This window comes from Xyrauchen texanus, chromosome 8 (genome assembly GCF_025860055.1).
Source record: "Xyrauchen texanus isolate HMW12.3.18 chromosome 8, RBS_HiC_50CHRs, whole genome shotgun sequence".
Lineage (NCBI taxonomy): Eukaryota > Metazoa > Chordata > Actinopteri > Cypriniformes > Catostomidae > Xyrauchen > Xyrauchen texanus.
The window spans coordinates 18415045-18437737 of NC_068283.1; the positions used below are offsets into that span (position 1 = coordinate 18415045).

A 22693-nucleotide genomic window follows, 5' to 3' on the forward strand; every position below is an offset into this window, starting at 1 on the left:
TTTCAATAACTCATGTTGTCTGGATTTTTTTGTCCATTGAATGTTCTTGGAAAATATTTTTCAATGCTTTGTCCATGGAATGATTCAAAGACACTCCAAAATGCAGTTCAGCCCATTGATGAGACTGCATGTCTTTCTCTCACTGCCTCATTGTCACTCCTGTCAAAAATCAAAGATCGCTGCAGTGAGTAAGGTCTATCGCCTGATGGCTGGTCATGTAATTCTAACATGGCAGCCCCAGTGGCAGGACACTTACAATAAAATTACTTTTATAACATTACTGACTGGTGTCATATGAGTTGTCATTCGTGGGTTTCAAAATTGCAATACATTTTTTTAAGAGAAACTTTTTTTTAAAGAAAAATCTACTAAGTGCAACTTTAATTTTGATGGGAAAGAAAATTAGTGAGGGATCGAAGCACAATCAGTGGGTTGTACTCTTGTTTAAATTGGGGAAGATAGTTCAACTAATTAAATATTGAAATAAAATCATTCCAAAACTTTTCAGTACACAAAAACCTCCAGACAACACGTGTTGTGAAAAGTAGATGTGACTTGATTAAAATGCCCCGCAGAACAATCCATCTTAAACTGGTAACTGTGTTTTGGAACATGGTAGCTGGTCCAAGCTGGTTCTTTACTGGTCCAAGCTGATCATGAGCTGGTCCAAGCTGGTCATGAGCTGGTCCAAGTTGATCATGAGCTGGTCTAAGCTGGTCCTTTACTGGTCCAAGTTGATCATGAGCTGGTCCAAGCTGGTCCTTAGCTGGTCGTGAGCTGGACCAAGCTGGTTGTGAGCTGGTCCAAAACTTTTCAGTACACAAAAACCTCCAGACAACACGTGTTGTGAAAAGTAGATGTGACTTGATTAAAATGCCCCGCAGAACAATCCATCTTAAACTGGTAACTGTGTTTTGGAACATGGTAGCTGGTCCAAGCTGGTTCTTTACTGGTCCAAGCTGATCATGAGCTGGTCCAAGCTGGTCATGAGCTGGTCCAAGTTGATCATGAGCTGGTCTAAGCTGGTCCTTTACTGGTCCAAGTTGATCATGAGCTGGTCCAAGCTGGTCCTTAGCTGGTCGTGAGCTGGACCAAGCTGGTTGTGAGCTGGTCCAAGCTAGTCCTTAGCTGGTCGACCAGCTACCTCTACCAAAAACCAGCTTGACCACCTTGAGTTGGAATGACAAGCTGGTAGCTGGTATCCCTGCTTGGACCAGCTCATAACCAACTTGGACCAGCTCATGACCAGCTTGGATCAGCTAGAAACCAGCAACCATGTTCCAAAACACATCTACCAGCTTCAGCTGGATTTTCCATTAGGGTGTGCATTAAAGGGATACTCACAGCCTCGTTTTCGTTACATTTACATTTATTCATTTGCCAGACGCTTTTCTCCAAGGCGACTTACAAAATGAGGAAGGATACTACAAAAGCGATTCATCTTAAGGAGACAGTAACACAATAAGCGCTGCAATGCAAAGTTTCAATCCTATCAGAAAAGTAATAGGCTAGTCATGATTGAGTGCAAAGGGAGTCTGCTGCATGGATTGTGTCGGGAAAGTCATTCCATTCATAGACGTACAGTGAAGCAGAAAGTATGTGAAAGTGATTTGTTGCCTCATGGTGTTGGTCCCACAAGATGCTGTGCACTGCTCTGAAAAGGCCTATAAGCGAAGGTCATTTTCAGTTCGTACTGTCTATTCTTCTTGTACGTTATGCAGGGCAAACTCATTTCCATTGAAGTAGGCAAAAGTGCTCCTTTCCCTTTAATTAATTCGACGCTGGCGCGTGCCGCAGCCACTGCGCATGCGTAGGAAGAAACAGTGGCAAGAGAAAAACAACAACACTCATTGGAACAAGGGTGGAACTCATGGTATCGTGAGGCGACCCTAGATCTCACTGATTTAGTTAACGTCTGAGCCTCTTTTCAGTTCGACTTGATCTGTAAATGGTGTCGAGCCCATGAACCTGGCCAGTCAGAGCGGAGAGGCCGGCTGCAGCCAGCTGCTCTTCGCCAACTTTAATCAGGATAACACGTGAGAGAGCACCACACGAACAATCATATTGCTGCTGGCCTAACAGCCCATCTGCACTGCAAATGCGCCACACAATAGCAGCAGATCGCTTCCATTATAGTAAACGAATCTGTTTTAAATATACACTGCAGCCGTGTGCTTCGCTGTTTATAATTGCGTCGCTTTAGATTTGTCGCGTTGTGCCGTTGTAGTGTGGATGGGATATAAAAACGTGCTAACCAGCTAATACACACACACACACACACAGTTTATATTCTAAAATGTATTCGATATTCGCCTTTCAGACAATTCATTTTGCTGTTTTAAAATAGTTATTGTCTTATTCAAATCAGTCCTAATTCTGACCATTTGAAATAACAAGCATAGGAGCCATTTAGCACTAGCACACATGCTAATTTACTTGTTCTTTTGAAGTGTGTAATAATGTGACTTTTTGTAGTGAATTTAAAAATTCGGTTGGATGTCTGTTTAACAGGCGTTAAATGGGGCTGTTAGCAGTGTGTTAATCGAATTGTTGAAGTAGCTCGACAACACCAAAGTGCCTCAATTGTCAGCCATACTCCAAAGTAACCAATGACTTTAAATTTAGTTTTGTTTGAACTTTTTCTATTTGATCTGTCTTAAAAGACTGTTTAAGACAATTTTTTGAAATCTTTGTTTTGTTTTTAAGCAAGCAGCGACATAAAGTTGAGTTAGCCTATGCTTGTTGTTTGGATTCCATTGCTTGTTTTTCTGCTGCCTCACTTCACACTGCCAGTGTTTTATAAACAATAACAGCTACTACATTTCAACAGTTTATATAGTTTAGTCTAAATAGTTTAATGTCTCGTGCTCATCTACCCTTTTAAGTTCAAGCATGACACATTACACCACCAGTATTGCAAAATCCCTTTTCACACAGTTCATGTCATGTTAACAACCCATTGCAGACATCATGCAAGCTAGAAGCCCGCAGAGCAGCAGATTTGTTTAATTACTTACAGTAGCTTTACATTACTGTTACCTCTTCCTTCCAGATCCTTAGCTGTTGGCACCAAGTCTGGGTACAAGTTTTTCTCCTTGTCATCTGTCGACAAATTGGAACATATATATGAATGTAGTAAGTAATTATTTTTGTATTAATGTTGAACCATCTTTTAAGAAGCCTATACTTAACCACATGTAAATATGTACATAAAATCTAGTGTGGGACTGTTTGGTCTGGTTTCAGTTCATGGAAGTTGTTGATAATGTCCTTCTGCTCTCTCTGGAACACAGAGATAATCGGGGACATAGGAGCGATTTGAAAAGAGTGTGTGGGGCATGTTTTTTATTTGGGGGGCACTGAGGGTCCTTTTGGAAGAAGTTCTTGTCTTTGATGCTTAATGGACAATTCATCATTCTGGTTGTGCTAATGTACACAATATAGTAACATGTATGATACAAAACACCTGTTTACTTTGCTACTGTGTATAAGACAGTATTTTTATTTTGAGTGGGGCTATAGTGGAAGAATGGCACTAAATTAATTTGCTTAAGTGCTCCCAGAAATTGCTATGCATGTAGTTTTGGACTTACACTGACACCTAGGTGCATGGATGCAGCATCATTCAATTACATTATTTTCATTTATTGATGCCATTGTAGAAATTCACTATTCACAGTCAGCCATGAATAATTGAATGAGTGAACATGTTCAATAACAGGGTGGTTACTGAGATTGTTATTAGTATTCAGCTGGTCATGTGATCCAAACATGGCTGCCCCGTGAGGGGACCCCCTCCATCTAAAAAAAACAAAACAAAAAAAAAAAACAGCTTTATAAGGTTACTGATATGGCTAGTCCTCGTCTCATGTGAGTGCTCTTGATTTTTATACATATGTTTCAAAATTACAATTATTTTCTTAAGGAGTACAACCTTTTTAAAGAAAAAAAAAATTACTAAGTGCACCTTTAATTAAAATGATGTATGGTAGTAGCTTTAATAAAAGCAAAATGCACTCAAGGGGGCATTCTATAATATTATGTCAATATAGTCACAGTTAAAGTGGTTGCAGGCACTCCACTGAAAATTGTGTCCAAGAAAGCCCTTTAGCCTTGACTACGTTCATACCTTATTGTGTGATATTAAACAAAAAATTGGTGAGAGAGGTCTAAAAGTGTTGTGGAAGTTGTTAGTTATGCCATTTACTATGCCACTGAAATCCATTATAAATGCTTGCATGACATTAGTTGGTACCTTTATCATTCTAGTATGAAAAACATTTTATTCCCTTGCATTTCTGCTCAGCTGACACTGAAGATGTGTGCATTGTGGAGAGACTGTTCTCCAGCAGCCTTGTCGCTATTGTCAGCCTTAAGGCACCTAGGAAACTGAAAGTCTGTCATTTCAAGAAAGGGACTGAGATATGCAACTACAGTTACTCAAACACTATACTGGCTGTGAAACTAAACAGACAGGTGAGTCAGTTATGTGTGTTCTGTGACTCATGGTTACTCCATTGTGTTTAGTTTATTGTCTAAGAATGTTGCACGACTATTTTATTTTCGCAGAGACTGATAGTGTGTTTAGAGGAGTCACTCTATATCCACAACATTAGGGATATGAAAGTACTACATACCATTCGAGAGACCCCTCCAAATCCTTCAGGTTGGTTTTCTTGCCAGACTTTTTTTGTGTAGAAACAGATGGTAGAGGTACTTTTTTCAACTGTTGTAGTGGTCTATTTATGTTTGGGGAACTGAAAGCAAAGGTTTAGAAGTGATGTGGGAACTCGTAAATAATTATCCTGTTGTTATTAGTTATATGGTAGGTAACAGGTCGTACAGATACATACAGTTATTTTTATCATTATGTTATTTAATGTTTATAGGACTGTGTTCCCTGTCAATATGTAATGATAACTGCTACTTGGCCTATCCGGGAAGTGCAACAATTGGGGAAGTACAAGTTTTTGACACGGTCAACCTGGTATGTACTGTTTAGCTTTACTTTTTGCCATAATTATGTTTTTTAGGAATGGTGTTGAAGTGAGAAAGTTAATGTGTATGTGTGTAATATTCCTCCTCAGAGGGCAGCAAACATGATCCCTGCCCATGATAGCCCACTAGCAGCACTGGCATTTGATGCAAGCGGCACTAAATTGGCCACAGCCTCTGAGAAGGTAAGCATAAACTTTTCTCCCAATTTGGAATATCCAATTCCCACTATTTAGTAGGTTCTCGTGGTGGGGCGGTTACTCGCCTCAATCCGGGTGGCGTAGGACAAGTCTCAGTTGCCTCCGCATCTGAGACTGTCAATCCATACATCTTATCACATGGCTTACTGTGCATGACACCACAGAGACTCCCAGCATGTGGAGGCTCATGCTATTTTCTGCGATCCATGCACAACTTACCACTCACCCCATTGAGAGCGAGATACCACTAATCACGACTACGAGGCGGTTACACCATGTGACTGTACCCATTTTTAAATGTAAAATACATTTTAAACATTTTAAGGTGCTAAATCATGGATTAATAATTGATTTAGGGTGTTGCAACAATTGTTCAAACCTTGTTCTCTTGGTACTATTTTTTAGGGCACCGTAATCAGAGTGTTCTCCATTCCAGAGGGCCAAAAGCTGTTTGAGTTTAGGAGGGGAGTAAAGAGGTAGTTAATTATATTACTGTAGATTCTGTCTAGTTGTTTTGATTAAAATAGCCAGAGTTATAAATGTACCTTAAGCACACAACGTGTAAACAATACTCATTACATTATTTTTTCTGACAGATGTGTAAGCATCTGCTCTCTCGCATTCAGTATGGAGGGACTCTATCTATCTGCCTCAAGCAACACGGAGACGGTTCATATTTTTAAGTTGGAGACGCAGCGAGAGAAGTTAGTGTAACAAATCCCACTAAAATGGGTGGTTTTTCAAAGCTTGATGATTTAAAGTCTTGTTTCAACATGAACAAGGCCTCTTCTGATAACAGATCTTTAAGCTACACTAACAAGCCTAACTATTCGGAGCATAGCTTTGTTTCATTTTCGTTTTTTGGAATATTATCGTGATTTCAAACTCACTTTTGCCATCATAGGCCTCAAGAGGAACCCACTACTTGGACGGGATACTTTGGGAAAGTATTGATGGCCTCCACAACATATCTGCCTGCACATGTGACAGAGATGTTCACTCAAGGAAGGGCATTCGCTACAGTCAGATTGCCCTTTTCAGGTCACAAGAACATCTGCGCTTTGGCCATGTGAGCAAACAATTCTAAATGATCCCACTGCAGGTTTTTTCAAAATAGATATGGTTTCTGTATCCTAGAGTTGCTATCAGAGTGGATGTATATCTGATTATTTTGCTTGTGATTGCTCTGATTTTCTAGAATCCAAAAGATCCCACGCCTTCTGGTGGCTGCAGCGGATGGTTATCTTTATCTGTACAATCTGGACCCACAGGAAGGAGGAGAGTGCACACTAATGAAACAACATAAGTGAGATCCACTGTTGCCATGTTAAAATCTATCATACCATTAGTCTGAGCCTCTTTTTCATTAAAGATAGTTTCCCATGGTCATGGAAAAAGATATATACTAATTAAATGATACATAATTTTGTTATGTCTAGTTATGGTCAGCTCTTAAACATTTAATATGCAAGAAATATACTGTTTGTAGTGCAATCTCTTTAATATATTTAAAAAGCCATGGAAAAGTCTGTGGTGAACAGTGTTGGGTAACGTTAATTTTCAAAGTAACTCGTTAGAATATTGCGTCACTCCTTAAATTAAAAGTAACAAGTAAAGTAACTAAAAAGTAATTTTTCATGGAAAGTAAAGTGTAACATTACTTTTCCATTACTATTGCATAACTTTTTTCTCACAGACCTTTTCTCTTCTGCTATGCATTCCATAAAAATTAGCAATGCATTGCATACAAGAGACATTACAGGTCATGCTAGCTACTGTACAACACTCATGTCAAAACAACACAGAAAACATTCAGATAATTAGAAAATATATCTTCACCTCATATATATAATAAAGAATCATCAACATGTCAGCCAATATGAATAATGAAGTATATCCACTGTCTTACCTAAAGCAGCAAAGTCCAACACTTGAACCTGCAAATATGATATGTCATCATGTGCTGTGCCCATCAACAATGCCAGAGTCAACTTGAGATGTTTTTCAAAAGTCAGGATAAAATTCAATGGGGAATGCCAGCCTAACATGTTCAAGGATTAAGTCTGATAAATAAATAAATAAATATTTTCACAAGTAATCTCAGTGCACACTTTTTAAGTTTATCCACGGTGCATACAGATGCCACAACTTCAAAGGCACATGTTGATACAACTTGAATGGAATACTTTTTAATGCTAGCAAAATGTCATAAAAATGGTTAGTTTCATGAATCAAACTACTTATTTATTATAGAACAAAAATGTAGAATATTTTTAGAAACTTAAGACATTTTCTCATTGAACACAAACCATGTAGAACGTTGCGTTTATCTGCAAGGCGGCACTTCCTTTCTACATCCATTGACTGTTGGGTGCTAGAGCTTCTTGGTTGGGTGTTCTAATTTCTCCTATACATTTAAATAGAAGTGACTTGTCTGCTCTATATCTCATCCCCGAAGTTTGCGCACTTACTCCTGATTTCTCACAATACAGAAACAGTAGAGGTGTACAAAAGCAACGTGTTACTTTATTTTAAAAGTTATTATGGTCTAAAATAAAAACAGTGTCATGATTGTTGGTGCCAGGTGGGCTGGTTTGAGTATTTCTGTAACTGCAAACCTTGAAGCAGATGGGCTACAACAGTAGAAGACCATGTCGGGTTTCACTGCTGTCAGCCAAGAATAGAAAGCTGAGGAACCTGACGGGGTCTTCTGCTGTTGTAGCACATCCGCCTCGAGGTTTGATGTGTTGTGTATTCTGAGATGCTATTCTGCTCACTACAATTGTACAGATGGGTTATCTGAGTTACCGTAGCCTTTTTTGTCAGCGCGAACAGTCCTAATCACTGAGACCACATTTTCCTCCATTTTGATGGTTCATGTGAACATTAACTGAAGCCCCTCACCTGTGTCTGCATGATTTTATGCAGTGCACTGCTGCCTCACGATTGACTGATTAGATAATCACGATTAAGTAGGTGTGCAGGTGTACCTAATAAAGTGGTAGGTGAATGTATGTATTCTAGTTATCGAATAATAGATGGGTAGATATTGCTTTTGTGTAGAGCATAACTTTCTGACAAGCCATAATGATGTACAATTTGTCAGTGAATTGTTCTTTTTTTTATTTATTTTTTTTGACCACAAATCGGTCATAATGATTAATTTGCAAATCAGTCCTAATCAACATTATTTTTGAAAATCTTTATCCAGTAATCCTAAAAAACCTGGAAAAGTCAGAAATTCATTGGTTAAAAAAAGTGGGAACTCTGAAACATGAGATGCTCTGATTGGCGCTTATTTTTGTCGCTTTGCGTGAGGACGTCAAATAGATGTCATCAATATATGAAATTGGTTACATTTTCTAGCATTAGTCTGTTGTCACTATGTATGATTCTTGTTTTGATAACATTAATATGCTCCTACATTAGGTTAGATGGAAGTGCAGAGCCAGCAAATGAAATTCTTGAACAGACATCACATGACCGACCACTTGTGGCACAGACCTACAGTGCTGCTGTTGCCAAGGGTAAGTTTTCAGTTTCTATTAAATATAAGGAAAGTGGAGGGCAAAAGAATCTAAAAAAGAGAGTTCTCAAATGTTGCTCAAGGCCTTCTGGTTTTCATTGGCTCAGGTTACAGTGAGGATCAGGGGGCTGTAGGGGGTGCTGGAGTGGAGGATGACATGAACACACTGCACCTGGACGAAGAGAATGAGCAGCCTCCCTTAATCCTGGAAACAGACTGAGCCTCTGATAGTCACGCCCTGACCAGATGATGGTGTCGACTGAGTGACTTTGCGGAGGGGGCTATCCTCCAGGTGTACTGCTATGGACATATGTGACATGATATAGCAGGGATTAAAAGAGAGATAATTTTAAAGCAAGCCTAGCTGTAGCCTTACTCTGTCTGTTGTTGCATATAGTTTTTTTCCTTCCCCCACACTTGTGGCTTAATAGAATCTGGTGAATTTCGTTTTTTTTTTTAATGCCCAAATATGTCCTTAATTCAGACCAAAATATGAAATCTGAGTTGCAGGTGTCACGTCTCTTAACTTTGCATGTACATGTGCCAAGAATAGACATTCTAGAAAAACTTAGCTTTCATGTTGATGGTTCTGATGTGTTTGCTGGCCATTTCTTCACTTGAACTTTGGTATTTGTGTCTTTTTACAATGTGATTGAAAGCTAACTGGCTTGCATTGCCTGCCACATCACCACATAACTGTGCAATGTCTGCTTTGTGAAGTCCCATACGAATCGTCAACATGTGTGGCAGATGATTGCTCATGAAATAACAGGATTATTTTAGGTGAGGTCACACAAAGTTAACACTAAGAGGCTTCTCTTTTTGCAAAAGGAAAACAATAATATATATTTCTAAAAGACATAGGTTACATTTTTCAGTGCAAGGTTGTGTTCTCTGTCTTGTGACAGTGGAAAGGAAAATATTGTAAGCAGGATGGTATGAGCTTACAAATGTTCCCACAGACATCCTTGTAGACTACAGTCTGTTAAACAAACATGGCTGCAGCCCAGGTCACACAGTCTGGCAGTTTAATCAGAACAGATCAAAAGTATGGCGTGATATCCAGGATTCCTGAGTTCTTATGAGAAATTAATGGACCAGGGCTTATGAATGTGACAAATATTAACAATACATAATGCTAGCCAGTGTGCCCAAATTAGCGCAGCGTGGAAAAATGCAATATAATGAGATACTGCCCAAATTCTTAGATGGAGCTTTTAAGGCACTATTTTTATGCATGGTTTATTTATCTTCAGCATTTTTGATGTTGCATATCAACAAAGGTCAACATAATAAATCCGGCTAGTTGTGTTCTCATCATCCAATGACCTCTAATGCCTCAAGGCCACTTTAATATATTTTCTAATAATTTTTGTAAAAAGAAAAATGTAAATTGTTCCATATAAAGATTAAATCAATCCTCTGTTGAAAATGTTTAAACGTCTATATAAGTCAGTTTCAGCATATATTTTTAATTTGTTTTAATTACATTTAGTGTGGTGTACTAATTGTTCAGTTCATCCAGTAGACAATATCCATTGTTGTGTCCCAGATCTCATAAATATTAAAAAGATTGCATAGCATTGACATTTATCATAGAAAAACATTCAGAATGCTGTACATCATATTTATTAGTTTCAACAGCAGTATTGAGGTTCAAGGCAAGGCATCTGTAGTAATTAAAAACAGAAAAGCAGTCTATGACCAGCATATAAATTCATAAAATGGATCAACAAACAGCTCTTGGTTCATCCAGAACCCGTTTCCAAATGCTTATCAGCATCCTTATATCGTTTTTGATCAAAATATAGGGTATGAAAACAAAAGAAGAGAGGACCGTTTACCCCAGTGTTTCCCAACATTTCTACTAACATGGCACACTTTTTACGACTACAAATTTCTACGACACCCCACTATCCTACATAGGCTAACCATTGTCTGTATTGTTCCTTTTCAAGAACTTGTCCATGTTTTCTGTCTTTGTTAGTAGCGTGTTTACTTGTAGGCCTAATGTTTGAAATTCGGCTACGCAAAAAAAAAACCTGACAGAGGAGGCCGCTAAAACAACTGAACATATGAACAACGCAATATTACAAAAAACAAATACGATTAAAATATGAACAACAGAACTCTATGGAATGATATTCCGGACATTATTCAAAAGGAATTGCAAATTGTATTTGCAATTGCGTTTTCAATTTGTGGACGCATAAAATGTGACATAATCCAAACGCAATTACAAATCGCGCATTACGGTTTGCATTTTCGTTTAAGCGAACGCACAGTGACTGCCAGATTTCAAATGGAAAAGCAAAGTCCGTTTGCAACTTTGTTTCCCATATCTTACGAGTTTTGGCCCTGTCATATTTAAATAGCAATTTCAATTACCACGTCTGCTTTTTCACTTTCTCAGTGTCGTGTATGTAGCCAGCCAAAACTCAAATGGAATACTAATTCTTTTCTTTTTTTTTTTTTCTTGCAATATTAACAAACAGAGCAAGACCATACATACAAGAAATATAAACAATCTTTCAAAACAAAAGAGAAATTATGGTTCAGAATACATTAAGAGAGGAAATGTGAAAGAAATTTAAATATATTCAACAATAGTCTAAAAAGAAAAGAGAGTAAGAGAAGAAAGAAAAGAAAAAAAGAAGAAGAGGGCACAAAAGAAAAAACATTAAGAGAGAATATTAAACATGGCACTAATTCTGGATGTTTTCATTGCTTTCTTGTTAACAGAAGTTGAAATTGTATTTAAATACATCTTCAATTCTTCTTTGAAAAAGCTAAAGTGGGGTTTACTTTTCATATATTTACATTTATGGATATGAAACTTTCCAATATATAAAAGAAGGTTTATACAAAAACATGCATTAATTAGATTCTTGTCTTTAACATAAAACCCAAAAAGAATGTGTCTATATGATAAAGAAAAGTTACATAAAACCTTTTGGACAATCAGAGCACCAATATTGTTCCAGAAAGACCGAGTAAAAAAACATTCCCAAAACAAATGATCAACACTTTCAGAGGAGGCTTCACAAAAAGAGCAGGAAGTATCAATATCATTTCTACATTTCTTTAAAAAAGTATTTAACTGGATAAAATCTATGAATAATTTTATAGGATATTTCTTTAACTTTATTAGTTAGAAAGAATTTCTGAGGAAGTGACCAAACATATGACCATTTAATATCATCAAAAAGGTTATTCCAATAAGAAATGGAGGAAGGAATTGAAGTAACAGGGTCCAAAAATAATGACCTAATTTTATAATTGGATTTATGTATTGAAAAACAAATAGAACCAACCACAGTAGATTCAGGGCTAGGGGAGAAACAGAAGTCACTGTAGCACTATTATTGTTTCTAAACAGCATACAGATTTCCAAAGAGATGGCCTTGAAAACTATATTAAATTCTTAACTAGATACTGGGAATTGGTATCCTGAAACAAAATCAGAATAATTAAATAAATTACCTTCACTATCAAATAGCTGGTTTACTAATATCACCCCATTATTGAACCAGTTTTCAAGAAATAAAGATTTCCTCTTATGAAGAATATTACAGTTGTTCCAAATTAAAAAATTGTGTGGCGAGAAATTATGCTTGTAAATAAGTTTCCAAGCCATAAGCATCTGCTGATGATAATTGGAAAGTTTGACAGGAAGTTTACTAATTGAATAATTGCACATTAAAAGAAAATGTATACCTCCTAATTGAGAAAAATATATCTTGGGATTATACTCCAAATAGAAGATTGATTGTGAAGGAAACGTTTAAGCCAATTCATTTTTAAGGTATTGTTAAGAGAATCAAAATCAATGAAATTTAAGCCACCTTTATTATAAGAATTCAAAATAACTGATTTTCTAATACTCAAATGGAATACTAATTCCCTTAGTATTTCCATTTCGATGCCTTACACAGAAACCTGTCAATCAGGGTCAAGGGTGGGATTATGCTATGGAGCGTGTTTGTCTTGGGAAGTGACGTCACTCACAGTCGACGGTCAAGAGGTGATGCCCTGAACAGACGCCGGTTTATCAAATCAAATCAAATCAAATCAAATCACTTTATTGTCACACTACCATGTACACAAGTGCAACAGTAGGTGAAATTCTTGTGTGCAGTTCCGAGCAACATAGCAGTCATGACAGTGACGAGACATATACCAATTACAGTAAACAACATACTTACACAACACAATTTACAAATCAAATGTACACATACACAAAACAATTTACAAATCAAATGTACACATACTTACACAACACAATTTACAAATCAAATGTACACATACTTACACAACACAATTTACAAATCAAACGTACACATACTTACACAACACAATATTTATATACAATGTACTGTAAACAATACACACAATATACAATACAATAAGTAGGAGTATATGAAATATATATATATATATATATATATATATATATATATATATATATATATATATATATAAATCAGTGACGTCATGGTGATGTCTTAAAGAGGCTAGGCACTGAGTTATGAAAGCCAGATTACCTGATTTATTGTTTAAGCTAATAATACGTAATAACAGTGAACGTTATGCACAAGCGCGGCATATCAAGAAATGTACAAATCAGGATGTATATAGTGTACTCTCTCTCTCTCTCTCTCTCTCTCTCTCTCTCTCACGCACACACACACACACAAGCGCACAGCCACATAGCCAATCTTTTCTTACATACCAATCAGTTTGAAATTATCGGATAATTTTTGGGCCCTTTTGCTGTACTAGTCCATCTAAGGCTGGCGTAGACCTCCCTCTTGCAATTAACTCATATTTGGAATTAAAATCGAGCTTGGAAAAATTTCTTAATTCCGTGATTACGGCCGGTGCTGTCATTTTGATTTTGAATTTGGCGGGGATTAGGCATGTACGCTAGCTGTGGTTTAATGACGTTAGCTACGCAAATGTCCAGGAATATCTCGATTTTAATTGGTCCATGTCTGATACGTAACGGAGATGATTACGGGCATAACATATTTACGTCAAAAGGCACAGCAGATTTGTGCTTTTTGCCGTACATGTTAAAGAATACAGGATCGAAGTGCGCATGCGTAACATGGGTTTTCCGCTTGTCGTCTGCAATGAATGGACCGTAAAAGCACTGCTTATTCTACCATTTGTTTTTAGTTGATTATGCGTAACTGCTACATTTGTCATCATAACGTCTAAACAATTGGAATAACACACATATTGCATATATAAATCACAAGAATAAAAAGTAAAAATACAAATACAAGTTTATTATTTAATAAACATTTTATTTTTGAATTTTGGCAGGGTAGGCAGTGCCTAGTTTGCCTACCCAGACCGCACATCAGTGATATATATATATATATATCTATGAAGTAGTATATTGAGGAGAATATGTTGACAGTCCAGTGTGAGATTATAGATGAATAAAGTGCAGTGCTAATTATTAATCCTGATAGACTGTGAGTGATGTCACTTCCCAAGACAAACACGCCCCATACCATAATCCCACCCTTGACCCTGATTGACAGGTTTCCGTGTAAGGCATCAATGGAAATACTAAGGGAATTAGTATTCCATTTGAGTTGGAATTGTATTTGCAATTCCTTTTGAATAATGTCCGGAATATCATTCCATAGTATGGAATGATATTCCGGACATGCAATTCCTTTTGAATAATGTCCGGAATATCATTCCATAGAACTCATTCGACAACTCAAACCTTCCTCCTGGTCCGCATCGACTTTGCGTAATCAAGGGAGGCTGATGCTGAGGCGGTTGTCATTAGATTTTGTGTCTTTGCCTCGGACAGATGACTTCTCGTGGCAGTTTTAATTTAGTTCTTAAGGCTGAACTCAGCGTCAAGCACCGCATTGTCCTCCACATGACAAGAGTTGTAGAAAGCCTCACAGAGGGGCGAATTTACGAGTTTGCTGTAAAAAAAAAAAGAAGCAGGAGTTGTGCACAATAAACACTGAAAATATGTATTTGGAAGAGAGAAAAATTGCTTGATGTTGCTTTGATACCAGAAAGTAATAAAATGACTCGTTTATGTTTAGGTCTAAGTGTTTTCATGGAGAATTAAATTAGTTCAATAACTGGGGTTTCTGATATTCGTAAACGATAAGGTAATATTTAATTAAAAGTAATTATGAGATATTCAAAGTATCTTTACAAATTTGGAAATGTTTAAATATATCGTGTTGCTTAGTACGCTCAAAGATATTGTTGGTGAAGCAAATCGTGTGTGTGAAAAACACTTTGGTGTGAAGTGACGTCACTTCATAGACTTCAATGTAATCTGCAGCACTGACGCGAATTATGTGAAAGACCCTTAAAGTGTATTTATCACTCACATCTGCACATTAATCATTGCTCTTCACAATCAGTTTGGATCCATGAAATATATTTTTTTATCATGCATTTATATATTTTGTGGAATTTGATAATTCCACAAAATAATTTGATAATTTCCCACGGCACACCTGACAATCTTTCAGGTGTGGCACAGTGGTTGGTAAACACTGGTTTTAGGTGAGAGCGTTTGATTAATGCCTGAAATCCACTGCTGCGTACATACAATGTGACAAATGTAGCGTTTTATTTATGATACACTGATACTTGCCACTGAAGATTGTTACCTGAAATGCTAGACTATTGTAAAAAAAATTATAATCATTGCTTAGCTGCTGTCAACCTTAAAACTGTAAAATAATAATAAAAAAAAGCTCTAAATTATTAAAAAATTTAAAGAAAGGAATGACCAGATATTATATGCCCCTATTATATGCAATTACACTTATGAATTCATAGTTTTCACCTAAAATCTTGATGTTGAAAAAACAAATAAAAAATTATTTGCCTCCTACCCTAGCACACTCTAACAGCTCTTTTCCACCATCTGCCCAAATGGTTGAGCATGGAGAGTAATAGTTCCAGTAGCATTTCCACTTCATCACTGTTCAAATGGTTCGATTACAAACTGTTCCCATGGTAGTGCTGAATTTTGACTCGCTAGTATCCTTATGTTTAGGGGTAGGCATAGGGATGGGCTTCAAGGGCAGGGGTCAATGAGGTCAGTGGTGGGTGTATGGGTGGACTTTAGGGACAAGGTCCAATTAGGTAACATAGTCAGAATCTGGCAGGTAGTCAGATTTCGACATAAACACTAGCTTGAAACTCAGCAAAGTTCGATAAATGTACTCAGGACAGATAACTGTTCTGTACTGTGTCAACAAGCCCAGATAGGTACAGAATGGTTCCACAACAAGAACCGTTCAGCCCGAAGGTGCAAAAACACCTTACAATACTAAAACGTGATTTGAAAACTCATTTGAAAACTCATTCAGCCTTCTTTCCTCCCTTGGCCACAGCTACAGTGCTGTCATGGCTGGCCTAGGCAACTTGATTCCCACTGTCCGAGAAACAGACCCCATGTACCCAGCCTGAAGTTCCAGTCAATTTAAACATGACCTCTCCAAATGGCCCCCATGCAGTTAGAGTAGGCTTCTCTTCTACCTCCTTTTTGTAAGCAGAAAATATCCTGGATACCAGATATTCTGGATAGAAGATGAGTAACTTTATAGAATGCACAAATTTGCAAATTCTATATACAAAGATGTGGTTCAAATTAAATCTAACCTGCATTTAAAGTCACATGATCCAGCTGCCAGCAGGACATTATTGGTGTGCCAGTTCAAGCACAGAATAGTGGAATGGATGGGCTTCTTAATGTGCTTGCACACCCACCAGTGGGAATGCGAAACAGTTTTGAGTCTTAAGCGTCTTAGAAACACGCACAATAAAACGTTCCATCCATCCATCCATCGTCAACCGCTTATCCTGTGTACAGGGTCGCGGGGGGCTGGAGCCTATCCCAGCTAACATTGGGCTAACAATAAAACGTTGTATCAGAAAATAATAAATTATTTAAAATAACTAAACATTTTCTGTCCAGTAACAGAAGAGAAAATGTCATTACATAATGGTGGGATCATTACAACATGTAGTGCCGTCAGTCTTTGTATACTGGTTTTGATTCAGGACCCAGATTTTACACTGGACATCAAGTGGTGACCTAACATGGCACCAAAATAAATAAATATGTCCTCAAAGTCAAAGATATGAGAAGCATTTTTTCTTCCCATTTAAAAGTTGATAAGCCTTTTAGTTTGCTATCCTAACTTCACATGATTATGCAGGTAATTGCATTTTATAAGTTGCATATAGCACCATTTTTCTATGTTCATTTCTCAGAACAGATCTGCGATCCATTTTTAGGATGTGACCCATCAGTTGAGAACCACTAATGTAGTGTCATTGCATCATATGATTTAATGTGTGCATGTCCCTCATGAACATAGACAGTATCTCTATCATGCACAGATAAAGCCCTATTATTCAAAACACTGCTTTAATCTGTGTCATTTAAAAGTAAGAGAGTGCCCATCTGCCTTTTAAGTAGATTATCCAACATCAGTTCTGCTCTGCCAGAAGAGCCTCAAATTCAGTATTAATTTATCTGGCTTAAAACTCATTTTTCTGCTAAAAATAGCACACTGAGATAAAACGTGAGCCACTGCCCACAGCAAACTTGTTTTCTTTGGAAGACCACTTCACACAGCGGGCAGCACGATTGATCCTGAGAATGACTAGGGTGGGCTTCCATACATCTCCTTTCTGGGTCCAGACGTAGGTGTTACGGTCTGTGCCCTAGGTGACAATGTGATTGCTCTCTGAGGCCAAGTCAACGCCTGGTTGATGAGGAAATGGCTTGGATGAGATGGTGTTGCTCATATTAATGTTCTTTGACTATGTAGGTCAGATGAACCTTCTAAACATACTGTTCCTGTTACCTGCCATTTGTGCTCCTTCAGCCCATTACTTTTGTTCCAGTTGTTTCCTGTCTTTTAGATGTGGACTTCATGGTTATTAGGACAAAGTGCAATTTGTGAAGGAGACAAGAAGCCAAGGTATAAAATATTCAACCAAAGACAAGCGTATGACCAAAATACTTTGGCTTGATGCATGGGATAACTGCCTAAATATTTTATCAGTTAGTTCTTGTTTATTCAAGGTTAATTAGTGGTGCTTTCTAAGGCAAGCTTCACAATTAGTATTGCATTTGTGTTTTAGACATGAATGATACCTCACTAGAGCTGTTCAGATTATAGTCCAAAACCCAGAAAGAGAATTAGCCTTTTAGAGCTGTGGGTTTGCTTTGGATTTTCCAATGGGGTTTTGTATTTATAAGTAAATTAAGGTTTGTGGTAAACGTTACTTGAAGATACTTGGACGTTGTTTTTTTTCTACAAGAGAACAAAAAATGAGAGAACTGAAACTGCACCTGCTCTACAGTAGAAGACAGAAGTGAGGAACCTTGGTGTCATTCAAGATAGTAAACAGAGTTTTAAATCTCACATGCATTTTATTACTGCTTATATCATCTGAGAAATATTCAGAGGAATTTGACCCTTTGATAATGCTAAGAAATTAATTCATGCTTTTATTTTATTTTGCATGGACTATTGTAATGCACTTTATAGTGGCTTGCCAAAGAATTGTATAGATAAGCTGCAACTGGTACAAAACGCTGCAGTCAGAGTGCTTACAAGATCTATGAGGAAAGATCACATTACACCTGCCTTAGCTAATTTGCACTTGTTTTCCATCAAGCACAGTTTTTTTTTAAAGGGTATTTTCAGGGGAGGTACCGATCCGATACCTGGATCAGTATTGGGTGCGATACTGATGTTTTTACCCGGATTGGGTATTGGTCCGACAAGCCTGATCCAAATCCGATACCGCATGCTGGTCATTGACGTTTCTGTCAAGCTCAAATAAGAATCAGAATCAGAATGAGCTTTATTGCCACGTATGCTTACACACACAATTAATTTGTCATGATGACAGAAGCTTCCAGTGCAAATGCACATGGTTGTATTGACAATAGGAAAGTATTTGGGAGTAGTTTTAACTGTTCATGAGGTGGATAGTCTGAGGGAAAAAAAACTGTTCCTGTGCCTGGCGGTTCTGGTGTTAAGTGCTCTGTAGCGTTTGTCAGAGGGCAACAGTTTGAAAAGTGTGCTGGGTAAATGGGGTCAAGTGTGATTTTTCCAGCCCTTTCTGTCACTCTGGATGTATACAGTTCTAGCAGGGTGGGTAGGGGAGTGCCAGTAATCCTCTCAGCAATCCGAACTATACTTTGAAATCTTCTGATGTCTGACTTGGTAGCTGAACCAAACCAGACAGTTATAGAAGTGCAAAGGACAGACTCAATGACTGCTGCGTAGAACTGTATCAGCAGCGCCTATGGCAGGTTGAACTTACTCAACTGGCGAAGGTAGCACAACCTCTGATAGGCTTTTTTCAAAATTGAGTCTATGTGGGTCTCCCACTTCAGGTCCTGTGAGATGGTAGTGCCCAGGAACCTGAATGACTCCACTGCGGCCACATTGCTATTCAGAATGGTAAGTGGGGTCAATGTTGGGGTGTTCCTCCTAAAGTCCACTGTCGTCTCCACTGTTTTGAGCTTGTTCAGCTCTAGGATGTTTTAACTGCACCAAACGGCCAGCTGTTCAACCTCCCTTCTGTATGTAGGCTCATCATCATCCTGGATGAGGCCGATGACAGCAGTATCATCTGTGAACTTCAGGAGCTTAACAGAGGGGTCCTTGGTGGTGCAGTCATTTGTGTACAGAAAGAAGAGTAGTGGGGAGATCACACATCCACGGGGGCACCAGTGCTGATTGACACGTGCTAGAAGTGAATTTCTCCATTCTCACTAGCTGCTGCCTGTCTGTCAGAAAGCTGGTGATCCACTGACAGATAGAGGCAGGAATAGAGAGCTGGGTTCATTTAGTCCATATGAGAACAGGGTTAATGTTAAAAGCCTAAATGTCAATAACACTTAAAATGTTTAATAACACTTAAAATTGTAAAGCTATATTTTATTTCGATTTTGATCGTCAACAAATCAACATTCCGTGGTTAAGTGTCCTTATTTAAAATAATAAAATCATTCTATTCTTAGAGGTTCTCCTTGGTGGAAAAATGCAAGATCACCGAATATTGTGTCATCGCATTTGTGTTTGAAGCATGAGTTGGAGTTGAATAACGTAAAAAAAGAGAAAGAAAATGAGCGTTAAGAGCAAGATCTCTGCCCCACCTATAGGCTGTACATAGACATAAATCATTACCTCACTGTACTGCACAGAGTTACTGTTACAGTTTTTTCAAGCAAAAACAGTAAACAAAAATGTGTAGAAAAAAGGGGTGCATAGTTTCTGTGCTCGCCTTTCAGCAAGCCGCACAGTAAAACATATCTGACATTTTCTGTTTTGATAAATAGTCGTGCATGATGAAAATCCCAAGTGCTCAAATAAAAAAAGGAAATAGATTTGCATATCATATAAAGTTCATATTTATTGCACCAATATTTGTCATGTGCAGGCAAATAAGGTCCATGTTTAAATCGAGCAGGGTCATAGATCGGAAAACAATCTAGTAGCATGTAAAGGCAGTTATACATGGGATGTTAGTATAGTCATGCTTGTTAGCGATCATTTTATTGCATTTTTGAACTTATTTTGGCCATATAGATCCAAACAGTTTTGAATAATGATGCAGAGAGCCCAACTCAAACCTTATGTAGATTTGTGGAGTGAACACAGCAGCACGGTATTTTGTTACCCAACATAGCTGAGAAGTGCTGAATTACAGGCTGTTTACCAATGTGTCAATTCACAGGCTATTAATATTGAAAGGCCTGTTATTACAGGGCGTTTTATAGTAGATAAAACACGCTGTATTTGTTTTTCTTCCTAGATTGGGCACACCGCATTTTGTTGTTTTTCATGACCAATTTATCTCTCTTGCCTGACCTGTGACCTCACACAGCATAGCCTACCTAAGTGACCTTTTTTTTTTTATTGCAATAGGGTTCGAGCAGCTTCCCCCTAAAAATCCTGACAAAAACAGGGTTTCCAGCCCTTTAGGCATGAACCCCTAATAATACAATTCTGACTTTATTCTGACTTATCGTTTATTTTCTGCTACCTCAGATGTGCTCCCACACTTTTTCAAAGGTGAGCTAAAAAACATTCATGGTTTTATAGCAGCAGTTAAACTTGAAAGTCACTCTCAGCCGTCTAGTTTCCTTGCTGTTGCTCTGCAGTATGCTTAAGAAGTACCACATCAACAACAAAGCACCATCCATGGTCAAACAGGAAGTCTGGGGGAATTAGTCATTACTGCTTCTCTCTTCAGCATGGAAAGCAGGGCAGCAGCAATGTCAAGATACAGCTTTGACATTTTATTTTCTTCTGCTTTTAAGACAACCTGTTTAGAAATTCTTGATTAATTACACTTAAAACAAAGGGCCCTCTGTTCCTAAACTGGTTTAGCTTTTTGTAAGCAGTTTTGCACACTTTTCAGCAGCAGCCTGACTGGCACTCAGGGGAAATACAGCGCATCCGGAAAATATTTATGCATTTTGGCAGACGCTTTTTATCCAAAGTATTCACAGCGCTTCACTTTTTCCACATTTTGTGATGTTACAGCCTCATTCCAAAATTTATTAAATTAATTATTTTCCTCAAAATTCTACAAACAATATCCCATAATGACAATGTGAAAGAAGTTTGTTTGAAATCTTTGCAAATTTATTAAAAATAAAAACAAAAAAAATCTATATAGTCTATATAAGTAAACACAGCCTTTGCCATGACACTCAAAATTCAGCTCAGGTGCATCCTGTTTCCACTGATCATGCTTGAGATGTATCTACAACTTGATTGGAGTCCACCAGTGGTAAATTCAGTAGATTGGACATGATTTGGAAAGGCACACACCTGTCTATATAAGGTCCCACAGTTAACAGTGCATGTCAGAGCACAAACCAAGCCATGAAGTCCAAGGAATTGTCTGTAGACCTCCGAGACAGGATTGTATTGAGGCACAGATCTGGGGAAGGGTACAGAAAAATGTCTGCAGAATTGAAGATCCCAATGAGCACAGTGACCCCATCATCCATAAATGGAAGTTTGGCACCACCAGGACTCTTCCTAGAGCTGGCCGACCGGCCAAACTGAGCGATCGGGAAGAAGGTCCTTAGTCAGGGAGGTGACCAAGAACCCGATGGTCACTCTGACAGAGCTCCATCATTTCTCTGTGGAGAGAGGAGAACCTTCCAGAAGAACAACCATCTCTGCAGCACTCCACCAATCAGGCTTGTAGGCACAAGACTGCCCACTTTTTTCAGTGGCAGGAACTGGGAGACTAATCAGGATCGAGGGAAAGATGAATGCAGCAATGTACAGAGACATCCTTGATGAAAACCTGCTCCAGAGTTCACTGGGGCAAAGGTTTATCTTCCAACAGCACAACGACCCTAAGCACACAGCCAAGATAACAAAGGATTGGCTACGGGACAACTCTGTGAATGTCCTTGAGTGGCCCACCCAGAGCCCAGACTTGATTTATTTATTTATTTTTTTCCATTTTTAATAAATTTGCAAAGATTTCAAACAAACTTCTTTCACGTTGTCATTATGGGGTATTGTTTGTAGAATTTTGAGGAAAATTAATTTAATCTATTTTGGAATAAGGCTGTAATATAACAAAATGTGGAAAAAGTTCAGCGCTGTGAATACTTTCTAGTGCTTTACTGTATGGAAGTTCAAAAATGATAATAAAAGAAAGTTTAAAACAATAGCATAAGTTACAATTCAAGGTGAATGGCTGATAAGACATGACATAACACAATCTTTGTGAGAAACTATTTTCAGAATATTGGATATGTGCTATTGCATAATTCATTCTGTCATTGCATAAATCCATGCCATCATTTCTGATTTTCTTAAGACTGATGTTCAATGCAAAATCAGTAAATACTCAAGAGGACTCATGGTCCAATTACTGTTTTGTATAAGAAAGGTTTGTTGTTATT

General features: G+C 37.9%; 1 protein-coding gene and 1 pseudogene across 1 annotated transcript; one reads left to right on the forward strand and one right to left on the reverse strand.

Annotated features, from left to right (window-relative positions):
* Positions 1–1804: 1804 nt before the first annotated feature.
* Positions 1805–12336, forward strand: LOC127648017 (WD repeat domain phosphoinositide-interacting protein 2). The gene is made up of 12 exons (XM_052132576.1): positions 1805–2036; positions 3053–3135; positions 4307–4476; positions 4570–4666; positions 4890–4987; positions 5088–5180; positions 5601–5671; positions 5792–5899; positions 6100–6264; positions 6394–6501; positions 8625–8722; positions 8829–12336. The coding sequence occupies exons 1-12, from the start codon at positions 1963–1965 to the stop codon at positions 8939–8941; spliced, it is 1278 nt and encodes a 425-aa protein (XP_051988536.1). The 5' UTR covers positions 1805–1962; the 3' UTR covers positions 8942–12336.
* Positions 12337–14304: 1968 nt separating this feature from the next.
* On the reverse strand, positions 14305–17774 carry LOC127648107 (actin-related protein 2/3 complex subunit 1B-like; annotated as a pseudogene).
* Between the last annotated feature and the right edge of the window lie 4919 nt (positions 17775–22693).